Raw genomic sequence first — 14,372 nt, 5'->3', positions numbered from 1 at the left:
GACCAACTGAAATATTTGGCAGAAAACTTTTTGGGGGTATTCGATATTTCTGCGCACCCTGTAGATATGTAATGTATAATTCGAATAGTTACTCATTGGTAGAGATACAGGTGGGCACAGTAATACAGACAGCAAATTTAATGAATTAAATTACTGCCTACAGTGCCTACCGGTAACCATTTGGAAATTAATAGAACGTTGTTTATTTAACGAAATATATAATAGCGCATATGCAGAACTTAATAGCACATTCGGAGCCCCATAAAAAATGCTTAATCGCGAAATCGTACGCTCCATTTACCTTCACACGTCGGATTTTATTCGCAGCTTTTACCAAAGATTTAAGTTTACGTTTGAAAAATTAAACATTTGCTATTTCGATTACATTAAGTCATTTCAGTACATGAGAACATCATGCCACCTACAAAGTATCTTTCTGCTATGCAAATGCAATCAGAGCAAAACATAACTAGAAGAATTTTTGAAAACTTATTAAGCTGTATGAACGTTTCTTCTCCATCTGACAAATCCTAAATAGAATCTAATTCAAAAAAATAATGTTTAAATCAACAATCTAGCCAGTCCTAATTCAGAAGATTAATAGGATTATGAATGAAGGTGGGAAAATTATAATTTTGAACAATAAGTTATTCCATTTACTGATTAATTTTTCCTTTCCCCTTGTTTTTAATACCTAAAAAAAAGCATACAAATTTACTGGTTTCACAACATATGTAGGTATCGGTCAACGTCAATTACTGTGTTAAGCGAATTATAAAATACAAATCAACCGTCTATCATTGAAAAATTCCAAGCTCACAAAGTACACCTAGTTACTTAAACCCACGTATTAAAATATTATTGAAAAAACACACCCATCTGACGAATTTTTTTTACAAGTAATGATACAGACTGGTTTACCCGTAACCGAATCAATGAAAATGGCGCCGACAAGAAAAATTGCTAAATTTTATTTCATTGTCGTCACCGTTGACGTGGTTAACGAGGTAATATTAAAAGCCCACAAGGAAATTCGCATAACAATTCGTTACACTACAAAGTGAACTTACCGCACATTTTGTTCGATTAAACGCTACCTACATTATTTACCTGCTGTAATTCATTGGATAAGGTCGATTCGGTGATATCATTAGCTAGAGCATTTTGCACGATGAACAGAATCGAAGCCAAAACGGTTTTATATTGTAGTAGGTCTGAAACAAACGAAAGGAAAAAACCGTATTTATTGAATTTCCAGTTTTGTAGAAGCTTTCAGCATACTTATGTAGGTACTGACTACTGAGCAATGTATTCTTTTGAAATTAATTTTCAAAACAACCTATTTAAAATGTCAAACGGAATTATGCGATAAATCATATAAAAATCTGTGTGAGATTGCGCGCCATAACGCCACATTGCATTCACCATAAAAGTAACAAAAAATGCATTAATTAATATTCACGTAGGTATTGCTACTGGTTTTACCTGAAGTAAATTAATAACAACCAATTAAAAAGAAATTATATAACACATAATTTTTTTTTATTGCAATATGTAGTAGTCTAGTTGTGAACTGTTTTCGGCGTGGATTTTTTTTATTAAAAGAGATTTGATTATTGATTATGAATTTACGATCAAATTAAAAACAAAAGAAATGAACTTTACTCATCTAGACTTCTGGAACTCATATTGAAAAATAAATACTCAACTCCGAATAGCCTATTTTCCCTTACAAGGGAAGTCCTTTAAGCGTAAAAAAATTTGGACTAGAAAAATAAACTGATACACTGCTACGCCGAAATTTCGGGCACTTGTGAGTTTCATTTTTCGTTTTTTAGCGAATTTTCAACTAAATTTCAACTTTCTACCTCACTTTGATCAAATTTTAATTTTTTTTATGAAAATAGAGCCAAATTTTAAAATTTTAAAATTTGCCACAAAGTCGAAAGATACAATACAAATTTTTAGGCCATACCTAAAACAAAAAAAATCAAGAAATTTCTTAGAATGAAAAAAATATTTTCTTACAAATAAAAACATGTTTTTAACTTATCAGAATAAACTAGATGGATTTTAATTAGATAGAGGCAACATTTTCAAAATTTTCGAAAATTGCTCAAAATGATATAGAATTTTTTAACACCCATATTAAATACTTCATCACAACATTCATTTACTTACCAACAGGTAATGTGGCTTTATAATCATTTTCAATCTGTAAAAAGAAAAAAAAACACCCATGAATATTTCATCGATTAAAATACACTACATACATACAAAGACATCCTAGAGATGTGTTAGGTAAATATTTTAAAAGCGAATTCTCAACCATATCATTTACATTCACATAATAGAACCTACACAGTTATAGACTTCGATTTGCCATAATGTTGTTTGATTGTACAATTGCACTAAATAAACTTGCTGCTTAAATGAAAAAAAAAAAAAAAAAAAAAATTAGTAAACAAACATTAAAGTTGAGACACAAAATTTACTAGGTACATGAAAAATTTATGATCTCGGTTTTTCCGAATACGACGTAATATAACCTCAGTTGATTGATTTAGATTTCTCTTTTAATTTCGAGCTTTTTCATCCTTAAGTGGTCACAATCTATGCATTTCTGAATAGAAATAATAGCAAAAACATTATTTCGAAAGCATAAAATAAGAGTTTTCAATATTCAAGAGTACCTAATTTTCAAGTTAAGTATGGTATCTACGAGTACTTTCAGAAAAGTATTTCTGTTTTAAACGTAAGAAAAGCGCAATCGTAAATAGATAAAATTAATCCGTTTTTTGAAATGTTGGTAATAGGTAATAGAAAACGAATATTAATCTTGTAAACGATATTCAGTTTTAAATAGTACTTTCCTTCTTCGTAGGTAAACTATTCAAGTTGAATTGATAGAAGAACTTCATTCACTATACTTAAGTTACCTGCATTAAAATTTGTACCTACTTTAAAATTAATATAAAATGAGAATAAATCTTCGATAACCCATTCAAGAAATATTTGAAACAGATACCTATTTAGTCATGTACCTAGTAACTTTACTGTAAGCTTTGTGTATCTTCTAATTAATTTTAATACGAGAAAATCAATTGAAGTTATAATAATTGATCACTGTTCTTCGTAGAAGATTTTCATCAAATAGGTACCCAGCTACCCACTACCCAGTTCAAAAAAAAATCGTCAAAATTTATAGACAAACGATACATGGAAAAAATAGAACAAAAATTGACGCATAAAAGAAGTCAAGCCTCGAAAAACTACCCAACTTTTAGTTTTTTCACACTACAGCTGCAACACAAACACAAACAAACACAACGCGACCAATGTTAATGGCAGGTATACCTACATTTCTACAGAGAAATCTGATTTTCTAGGGTAGCACTACGAAACAATTGGACGAAAACGTATTCTTCTGTGACAAGAGAACGTACTCTGTTATAAAAATGGATTTCAAAACGAACCTTATGAGATCAACGGATGAAAACATGTCTCTGGCGTTATTAAATTTACTTTTACGCTGGGAAAGTATATAGGTACTAGGTAGTAGGTTAGGCACTCCATTTATTTCTCTTTGATTATGAGAACTTTTTAACAAATTTAACTGTACGTCAGGCCACAATACGTAAATCGCATTTATACCTACTTATAATCTTTAACCTCAGAAATCGGGATAGGTATGCCTATAAATTTCACACCAAATTATTCTAATCAAAAGTAAATATCTTTGAAATAGTTCCATTTTTTTTTCTTATACTTTTATAACCTACGCAGTATAGTTTGATCAACCACCAACTAAAACTAAAGAGTAGAGAGTTGGAGGAAAATATATGCTCGATAAAATTTAAAAAGTTTACTCCAAGACCTTACACAACAATTGCCCCAATTCACGAGTTATTTTCCTCAAATCCTCAAGGAATATCTATGAACCGAAATTAATGTAGAATTTCTGTACTAAAATACGATTTTCACGTAAATTTACAGCGATTATAATTTTTTCTTACGCATTGAACCGCCAAACTCTTCCACTTATCTAAAAAATATTCAACACCTTTTCATTTTAAAAACAGGGAAAAATATATAAGAAGCATCAAAGCGAGGGAAAAACTTTCGCGTAGCTTTTTATTTCAGAAACAAGGGCAGACAAGTTGCTAGGTACCTAAAACAATTGAACATTTAATAAATAGATTTCGTTACAGAATTTTCCGTATTTAAAGTGTGGAGAAATTTGATTTATTAAAATAGTAAATAGTTTTATATTAATTTTCATAGTAAATTTTAAACAAATTTATCTAAAAAAAAAGTGTAATTAAAAATTATAAAAAGTTTTTCTTTTTAAATGAGAAAAAAAGAAGATGAAATATACCTACGTTCAGTATTCAGCGTCATAATAAATAGATGATTTATAGGTGAAATAAAATTAAAAATTAATAAAAATTGGGAATGGTATGGTAGGTAAACTTATGTAGGTAGGTAGGTCTATCTATAGAGTTTTTATAAAAAAAAGAAATTAGCTCAACTTGTGTAGGATGAGGAAATGTTTTAAATGTTTGCTTGTTTGTAGTGAAAATAGATTTGTACATCCACTATTTTGTTCGGAAATATTATCTCCAGAGATTTCAAAAATAATTCACCAGCGTATAAAAATGAAATAGGTATGCGATGAAATTTTTTATAAAACCGAAATACCTCCATCAAAACAGAATAAAATAAAGCAACGACATTTCAGCTGAAATTGACTTGACAGTATCAGATTGAGCAAAATCAAATTCAATTCACACATCGCGTCGTCGATATAGATATGTATGTACTTCATCTCAGGTTGAACAAACTCGGAACTCGATAAAAAAATCTCAATTCAAATTCATTTTTGCACAAAATGCATTGCTATTAGTAAGTACATATGATTTTTTTCTTCAAAAATACAGATACAGGATTGCATTGGAGAGTTTTTAAGCAGAATATTGTATCTTTAGAAAAACCCTTTGAAATAATGTTTGTTTCTCAAGAACACTGTAACTTCAATTTGTGTAGTATTTTTAGCTATTTTTATGTTTTCTTTTTCAATTTAATTTGGTTGGTATCAGTGAACGTTGACAGAATTCGTGATTTTGTATTTTTCCTAGGATTAAATTAAAAACTCCTTTCATTGATTCTCTCAGAGAAAATGTTTGAAAATCCAATGTTTCTAATCAGAGAAAAATGATTACTTACTGTGAAATCAGGATGAAGTATAGTATCGATGGCAGTCTGCACCAAACTCTTAAGCACTGGAATATCCTGAAATTTCAAAAAACAAAACATTCCCACTTAATTCAGAAAATTTAATCAATTTGCAGGTATTAATTATCGCGAAAAATATCGCAAAGAAATAAATTTCCCAACGTAACAATGTATAAAATCAAATAAGAATACATTTTTATCAGCCATTGGTATCGTAAATCTGAATGAATATTATTTGGAATTGGAGTATCATTCATACTCGTGTTTTATAATTAAAATTTGGATAAACATGCGTAACCTTGTAAACGGTTAAAACTACAAAAAACGATGTTTTATACACCTACGATTTGCCATATTACCAGTATGATCAGATCAGTCTGATAGATAACCTTGGAGAAAAATACTTTCATTTTCGAACATTAAACCCGAACAAGAGATCGGTGATCGATAATTTGTGAACTAATCACTAAACTCGAACTCAGTATCGAAGGATTCAATCGAACGTAGGAAACTTACAATTGCATGGATTCCATGAACACCGGCCAAAATCCAATCAGGCACTTCGTCGTCGCCACAAAAACGAAATCGCTGCAAAATAACAAATGCATAATTTTTGGCGAAGTGTATCCAGTACCCACTCTTTCTCATATACATGAACGACAAAAGAGCTGCGAAAACTTACCACAGGCATATTGAAAAATTATTCGATCAAAAGGCAACCATTAATTTTGCTCGAGAATTCCTCTCACTATATGGAACTATAGGTACTTGTACGAGAACTTCCACTTGTGCTGTAATTCGGTTAATCCTCGTATGTCACACGTGCTTTCATTAACATCTGAAAACGCACAACACGGATGAAAATAATAATAATCATTTCTTAGCTTCTACTTATGTCTTATAATAATAATTGCTCGAGGATATAGCTTTTTACATTTACAACAACGAGCAAAACAATGCTCGAAATGCTAACGGGTTGATACACTTTTTCTCAAACGCTGTCGTCGTATTTTCGTATTCAGCACTGCACAGAATTCCTTTTAAAATGAGATAGGTAAAGTTATACTCGCGATGCCTACCATAGCGAGGTGTTTGTTGACGAAAAAAATATTGGGGATGATTTTACATAGAAACGTTTATTCAATCGAAATCACATTGCATTGGAAAAGAAACGGAATTGAAATCCTTGGGTATCGAATCGAGTCGAATTTCGATGTATAGGTGATTAGGTATGGTACGTAATATGATGGGCGTTTCATAAAAACAAAGTAAGTGCTACGAGTAGATCTAGAAGACCAGCGAAGAAAAAGATGACATTTTAAACGTCTTACTTCATTGAACATGAACACCTCTTTATTGAAGTACATACTCGTACATCCCTCAGTGATAATAATTTAGTCAACATTACCTACCAGAATCTCAATTCTGAATCAATTCCAATTTTTAACATAAAAAATCAATGATTTTAAAATTTGGGAAAAATTCAAAAAAAGTTATCTGAAAAAAGCATATAAAAAAAAAGTTCAAAAATTTCAAAAAAACTCGAGTTTTAAAGTTCAAGTATATGGAAATTGAACTTCGACAGAGAATCAATTTTCAACACGAATATGACGCGTAAACTTGAAAATTATCTCCCAAGACTAAGTAACTTACAAAAAAATTTTAAAAATTTTATAAAGCAACAAAGCAGTAAAAGTATTGAAAATCATCTTTAAAAAATGGAGTTAAAAATAATAGTACAGTCGGTAAAGCACTTTATGGGGGTAAACCCGAACAAAATTGCCACAAAAGATTTTTTTGCTTCAAAATGTCTAGGATGGTGTCCTAAACAACATATCCGGAGCCGCCCCCGATCCACCTGGTGCGCCCCCCCCCCCTACAGTGGATTTTAGCCCCCCAAAACACGTTTTTTGCCATTTTCTCCCCCGCGTTGCATTTTAGCGACAAATGAGGTTGGATACAAGAATCTACGTCAAATTTCCGATCTAATGATGTATCAACTTTCCTTGTACGTTCAAGGGGGGTGGAACTACAGCCATTCAAAAAAGGGTGGTTTCCTGAAAAATACATAAAGGCTATAGGCGTCTAAGAGGGGTGAAATGGTCTCCGAAAGCGTTCTAGTTGATATTAGCATGGAAGGTGAGTACCATTGAAACACTTCCGCATGAAAAATTTCAGATCAACACCCCCTCCCCTTTTTGAGGAACCCCCCTTTTCTAAAATTTCAATAACACTTTTCTCAGCCCCATTTCAACCGATTTTGAAAATTTTTCAGTATGTTGTGGACATTCTTAGGAGGTACCCTCACACAAATTTTCAGCCACCTCCCCTCATATTTACCCCTCAAAATGGCGTTTTAAACTTATTTTATACTTTATAACAATAGTCAAATTTGAGGGGGCCAAGCGCTCTGGAGAGGTCTAGATGAGTGTAGCAAAAAATCTGACGTCATATTCGTGCTCAGCGGTATCGAATCATAAGAAAACGACATCCTATTCATTGATACTTAGTTATTTCTCCCAAAATTCCCATTTTACCATAACCCCCTTACGACACATTTTTACTCCATTTTGAGGGGTAAATATGAGGGGAGGTGGCTGAAAATTTTTGTGAGGGTACCTCCTAAGAATGTCCACAACATACTGAAAAATTTTCAAAATCGGTTGAAATGGGGCTGAGAAAAGTGTTATTGAAATTTTAGAAAAGGGGGGTTCCTCAAAAAGGGGAGGGGGTGTTGATCTGAAATTTTTCATGCGGAAGTGTTTCAATGGTACTCACCTTCCATGCTAATATCAACTAGAACGCTTTCGGAGACCATTTCACCCCTCTTAGACGCCTATAGCCTTTATGTATTTTTCAGGAAACCACCCTTTTTTGAATGGCTGTAGTTCCACCCCCCTTGAACGTACAAGGAAAGTTGATACATCATTAGATCGGAAATTTGACGTAGATTCTTGTATCCAACCTCATTTGTCGCTAAAATGCAACGCGGGGGAGAAAATGGCAAAAAACGTGTTTTGGGGGGCTAAAATCCACTGTAGGGGGGGACGCACCAGGTGGATCGGGGTCGGCTCCGGATATGTTGTTTAGGACACCATCCTAGACATTTTGAAGCAAAAAAATCTTTTGTGGCAATTTTGTTCGGGTTCAACCCCTTACCGACTGTACTATAACGAAATTTGAATTTTTTAGTCAAATTGGTAACATGATTTACATTAAATGAGAATTTACAACCAAAATGAACTTCTATAAAAACATTCGATTTTTTTAAAAAAGAGTATTTGTAGTTGCAAGATTATTATTACACCAACATTTGAACTTGAATGTGTAGCTTTTGGAGAGAATTTGCACATGCTTCTGTCTACTGATCGGCAATAGTGTTACAATGATTCAATTTCATTAAAAACTAAAATGCGCATTAAATGTCTTGAGTATTTGAAAATACGTATTACTTCAAATAAGTACATAGGTACGCTCGAGTTTCGTGAAAATAATTGGCCATCCTCGGAATCGTATTTTTCTGAGTATCTAATCTACTGGGTACTGTGCCAATTCTTGCTTAAACGTCAAATAATAGAAAAGTTTCAACAAGATACATAGATTAAACAAAGTACCTAATAGCATCAATGTACTTTCAGAACAAGTAAATTGCATCAATAAATGGTCTCTTTGTTAAAACGTTGTTACTCAGCTCATTCATGATTCAAGTACAATTCTGTTATGAAGAATTATAGCAGAGAAATGAATAATACGCAAGTACAGTTACAACTCTTATAAAAAAACATCTTTTTAGCTGAAAAGTAAAAAAAAAAAAAAATGGCTAAAAAGTAACTATACGTATGACATTTTCAAAAGAGAGACCTTAATCACTTTTCAAGAAGACTATTCGATTCTCAACTCATACTAGGTATAGATAGAGGACGGATACCTACCTAGATTTATATGTAATCGTCGGTATACAAAATTGAACATTCCTAACTGCATACAAAAAGACCGATAATAATTATTTTAAAAACATCGACATTTGACAATCTTCGTTAAATGATTAAGCTTCATATACAACGTGCTAACGACAATGTTTCTATAAGTTAACGTATGTACATTTTAGTGAAGAGCTTTAGTAAAGTATCATCTCATACAAGAAACAAACGCTTTCAAAAACTCCACATTTATACAGGAATCGCGCTGTAGCTTTCCATAATTAAAATCTTACCTAAAGAAATTTGCTGGTATTTTGAAAAGCTTTCGACAATCGAAGAATTATTTCTAATCTTACGTTATACTATTTGTAACTTGTGGGAGTATAAGGCGTTGATACGAAGCTTCTTTGCTCGTATAGATACAGCATTTGATATATTCTTGCAGACAAATAAAATTTCACTGACGCTTACGTCATAATATTATTAGAGTAGGTATAACGTAAGCACTTCACGTATTGACGTTCAAATAGGACAATACTCTCAATTTTTTCACGTTTTTCGCGATAATTCAGGCATGCATCGTTTTTTGGTACAGATTTTAATCACTTTCGAACACTAATTGTTTACGACATTATTCGTTTTTTTTTTATACCGCAGTAAAATTTAGAACTTGAAACTTGAAGCGCGTACACAACACTAATGATACGAGTAATGGTGGGTTTAACTCGAAAAATACAAATAGAATTTTTTTAAAATCGATTATTCTACATGAACTACCAGTTACAATGTCAGTACAACTTTGAGGTAGCGCAATAAGAGATCAGACAGCTCTGGTACCTACTTTCCATTTTGATGGATTTGAACTTTATAGAACTTTCAACTCCAAATTCCTAAGGAAAAAGTGAAAAACAGATCAATTCGCAAATCGATGAGGAAAATGGACGAGAGCATCAGGTTTTTTGGGCCGTTAAAGTCTGAAAAATTCACTCAGAGTAGCCGGAATATTTTGTGAAAGGGAAGAGTCACTTAAAGTACGTTCAATGACGCTTGCTTTTCCAGTGAACAATTTGTAAAAATGTTCAAACTTTTTTGGTTAAGTAGGAGTAAAAATGTGTACCGTGTGTTAAAATGTAGGAGGTAAGTTGGATATTAAAAATTTGCGATTGAGTTTTTTTTAGGTGATACCGGCGGCGTCAGACTTGTTTTGACGGGAAAAGTAACTCTTGTCTCTCCTACCATACATACATAGAACCTACGTACGTCACGCCGCCGAGCTCAAAGTACTAGGAAAAATCTTCATATAGCTGATTTTCAGCATGTATGTACATACACCTCGTTTCATTAGGGAGTTCTTTATACGAATTTAAAAAATTAATAAAGCGGAGACATGAATATCACGATACATTAAACCGGCTCGACAAAACATTATACGAATTGCACTGTTCGTAACATTTGAAATTCATTAAGCATCAAATTGCCCACGTTATGTCGCGACAAAGTTTCATCAACACCGACTACCATGGAAATTGCTCTTTCATACCACACAAGGGAGATTTCCAACTGATGGACGAATTTTCAGACCGGACATAAAAATCGAACGAGCATCCAAATTCTAAAAATACACCACAAAGGCCTAATTTCAAGAGCTGAATTTCATTTTTAGATATTTAGCAAATTCTTGAAAAATTCAATTTGGCTCATTTTTTATGATTTTTTTTTAAGCAGGAAAAGAATGAAGTAGCCTAGGTAAAGGTATCGTACTTATAAACGATTGAATCAATTCATTTTTTGACTTATTTCGAGAGAAGGGGATAGTAGTATAAACATCTGTAGGGGCCTATTTAGAGTGCAAAAAACTAAAAGAGATTGTAAAGGTAGGTAATATGGGGATGAACGCAAAGGAAAGATACCAAGATTGTACCAATCTTGAATTTGGCTTTTGAAGAAATATACCTCTATAAAAGCGTTTAAAATATGGCACGTCAACATACAATAACCACGCGCGAACTCGCTCGAGTAAACTAATTAATTACAAAATCGAAAGAAAGAATTTATTATCATTGGAAAGGCATAAATTAGCTTTCTTCCATTTTAAAATATCGAGCTTTATTGGTTTGGTATTTCACGATTTCAACACATGAATTGCATTTATCACTAAACGAGAATGATTTCCGGGAATTTTTATTTTATTATCGTAGAATAAGAACGTATTGTATTCACCAAATGAGTACAGTTATGATCTAGGCATGCAGCCAGTGACAATTGGAAGTCATAGAGAGGAAAAGGAGGGCTGTAAATGCAAAATATGTCAAACCAAATCGACAATAAGTAGATAAAATCTTGATGATTTTTTTTTTTTGCTAATTTGACAAAGTAAGTAAGTGACTCACGTGCTCTAATTTTTTCTGAAATTATTTCACAATTTACACAGCAAAACTGCAATAATCACCTGTTGAAGAATTTATCCATTCAGCATGACTTTTTCCCCATCATTTACAGTTTTGAAAAATCAAGATTTTAAGATTCCAGGGCTAATGTAAGCATTCATTTTTTCACTTTAGAGCAGCATGGAAGCTAAAAGTGTGGTGCATTTGCATACTGAATTTCATATTTCTGGCATAATTTTTAAATTGTGCAAAAATTGTCATTTTCAAAAATTGCCTGAAAATTTCAAAACTTTTCGAAATTGCATCAAATCAATTTGGGGTATAACAGGGCTGCCATATCATCTTATCAGCTCAATTACTGAGTTTTCAATCATCGTTATGAATGATTATTGCGCTGCTTGTACCAGGTACCTAGTCCAGTGGCAAATTGCAAATTAACTGCATTTCATAATAGACGCATGAAATTTAGTATAAAGCACAAACACGTCAAAAGAAAATTTTTAAGCATCGGAGGCATTTACCACAACCCCATAGGAAGGACACAGGGGGGGTGTCTAAAGAGGAGTTCGACCCCCCCCCCCTTCTTCAAGGACCTGTTGCATCCTTCCATACCCTTACTGTGAGAGAACGGCAAAGAGATGGGAGAGGTTAAATTATCCGAAAATTGATATGTTTTCAACATTTTCGTATGAATTTCAATGGTTTTCACGTATACAAAGCATAATGTTGGCCAAAAGATGTTCTAGTGTCAATTTTTAAATACATAGTACGGGTACAAAACAATATATTTAGACTTGGAGGTACTTTCTGCAGGTACCTCTCTCCCTAAGGTGATGGGGGGGGGGGAGACGTTTGATCAATATTTCGCCGATTTTAAATAATTTGAAAATTATAGTCAAGTATGCAATTTTTTTAATCGAATAATCAAATACTGCTTATGGTATTAGAACTTCTGATGCTCTTGAATTTGAATTAGACATCGATTTTTTTTGCCAAAATCAAGAGAGTGAGGTTGTGGAGAGTGGAGGCATGAAATTTTGACGTAAGTAAAATCGATATACATATCGAAATTATGATTTTCCAAGACGCCGGATTCGAATATGTTCTCGATTTTACTATTAGAGTAAACGTGGAGGAAGGGACTGTGAGGTGAGGCGAGGAGTGAAATTTTGACGAAAAATTTATACACATGAAGGGCGCGGTTTTCCAAAAAGCGATAAGTCAAAAATTATGATTTCGAGATAAATGATGTTTTTAGTGCCCATTCCAAGGTGAGATGCACTTGGAGTATGCCACCTATCCTGCATGTTGTATTGGATCTACCTCAACACGTACGTGTTGGTTTCGTGGTGTAACTCAAGTTTGCAGCGCTTCTGCGGCAGAAAAAGTAAACTGACTTATCGCCTTTTGGAAAAAACGATTTTTCACGTTTTCATTTATATGATAGAACCAGTGTTGCAAATCGATGTAAGTCAACTCTAATTCACAATACAAAAGTATATGACCAAAAAAATTGATTACAAAAAATTTTACCTGTATTTTAAACAAAAATTAAGTACCTATTACAACACTATAAATTGAAAAAAAAGATTTTTGATTTTAAAAAAATCTTACCACTATTTCGGCAATAAATTTACGAAAAAAATTTTTTTTACCTCCATTTTGGCGATAAAATTGACAAAAATTAAGTATTTATCTACAGCACTATCATTTAAAAAAAATGTACATATCTGCATTTTGGCAATAAAATAAAAACGAAAATTAAGTACATATTACAGTACCATCTATTAAAAAAACCATATTTGCAGCTCTATTTTGGCTATAAAAGTAACGAAAACAAAGTAATCATGACTTATTGCGTTTTGGAAAATCCAATGCAATCCGCAACTTACAGAAAAGCTGGATTGTGCGTAGATAAATAGGTATTTTGGGTAGGTTAGACATTTAATAGGTGAGATACAACCTATAGAACACAATGGCGTGAAAAACTCAATTTTCAAAAAAATTGACTTATCCACTTTGGAAAACCGCCCTTCACATGTAAGTGCACTGAAATCATGGTTTTCATACCAAGAGAATCCAATTACATATTTTTCCAGACCGTTTTGTCAAGTTCAAAAATACCTAAGTATGTCTTTTATTATCTGCAACATAATATTACAAAAATTACGCTTTTCTTAAAGCAAAAACCATTCAAGTAATTGAAGCATATACGTTTCCAAACGGCACTAAGTCCAAAAAAATATTGATAAGAAATTCATGGTACTTAGTACTATTTGAAAACGTAGAAATGGCCCAAATTGGCTGATTTTTTGATATGTTGTAGCCAAGACCCTTGGACACAACATATCAAAAAATCAGTCATTTTGGGCCCCGACTTTATGCTAGATGGCGTTGGAAACGTATGCTTCAATTAGATTCGACTGGTAGAAATCCTTAAAGCCATGGACTTCTTTGGTATATTTTTAAATTTTGTAGTGAAGTTGAGTAGATACAAGTAGGTAATATGATTTATTTTTTTTGCTGAAATTGAAAAAATAATGCACTTATGCAGAGATTTTATCAATTTTCCAAAGAAAACTGGACCTTCCTTCCTCCTCAAAGAACCGATTCTACATATCAATGGAGCTTTTTGAAAAAAAAGACAAAAATGTTTAAGAAGTAGGTAAGTATAGCTACGCAGATAGAATCAAGTTTAAGAAAATTATGAAAAATGATGCATTGTATTTAGACACAGAAATATTTCTTTACATTTTCAACACGCCACAATTAATTATAATTTTTTATCTTGATTTCGGCGCTTGAATTCTCTAAAGTGATTTTTCCCTTA

The 14,372-nt window shown here is 32.6% G+C and overlaps 1 protein-coding gene across 3 annotated transcripts in view; it reads right to left on the bottom strand.

Annotated features, from left to right (window-relative positions):
- Window positions 1-14,372, bottom strand: part of LOC135838615 (COMM domain-containing protein 4) — a 39,403-nt gene that overhangs the window by 1,096 nt on the left and 23,935 nt on the right. For 2 of the 3 annotated variants that reach the window (XM_065354314.1, XM_065354313.1), the window contains exons 2-7: window positions 5,918-6,073; window positions 5,752-5,823; window positions 5,227-5,292; window positions 2,362-2,424; window positions 2,182-2,215; window positions 1,111-1,214 (exon numbers count right to left, since the gene is read on the bottom strand). In XM_065354314.1, the coding sequence (XP_065210386.1) occupies window positions 1,111-1,214; window positions 2,182-2,215; window positions 2,362-2,424; window positions 5,227-5,292; window positions 5,752-5,823; window positions 5,918-5,926 (348 nt within the window). In that variant the 5' untranslated portion in view covers window positions 5,927-6,073. The remainder of the gene's footprint in view (window positions 1-1,110; window positions 1,215-2,181; window positions 2,216-2,361; window positions 2,425-5,226; window positions 5,293-5,751; window positions 5,824-5,917; window positions 6,074-14,372) is intronic. The other variant, XM_065354315.1, reaches the window with a different exon arrangement.

The sequence above is a fragment of the Planococcus citri genome, chromosome 3 (assembly GCF_950023065.1).
Source record: "Planococcus citri chromosome 3, ihPlaCitr1.1, whole genome shotgun sequence".
Lineage (NCBI taxonomy): Eukaryota > Metazoa > Arthropoda > Insecta > Hemiptera > Pseudococcidae > Planococcus > Planococcus citri.
This window is presented reverse-complemented; position numbering and strand designations above follow the sequence as displayed.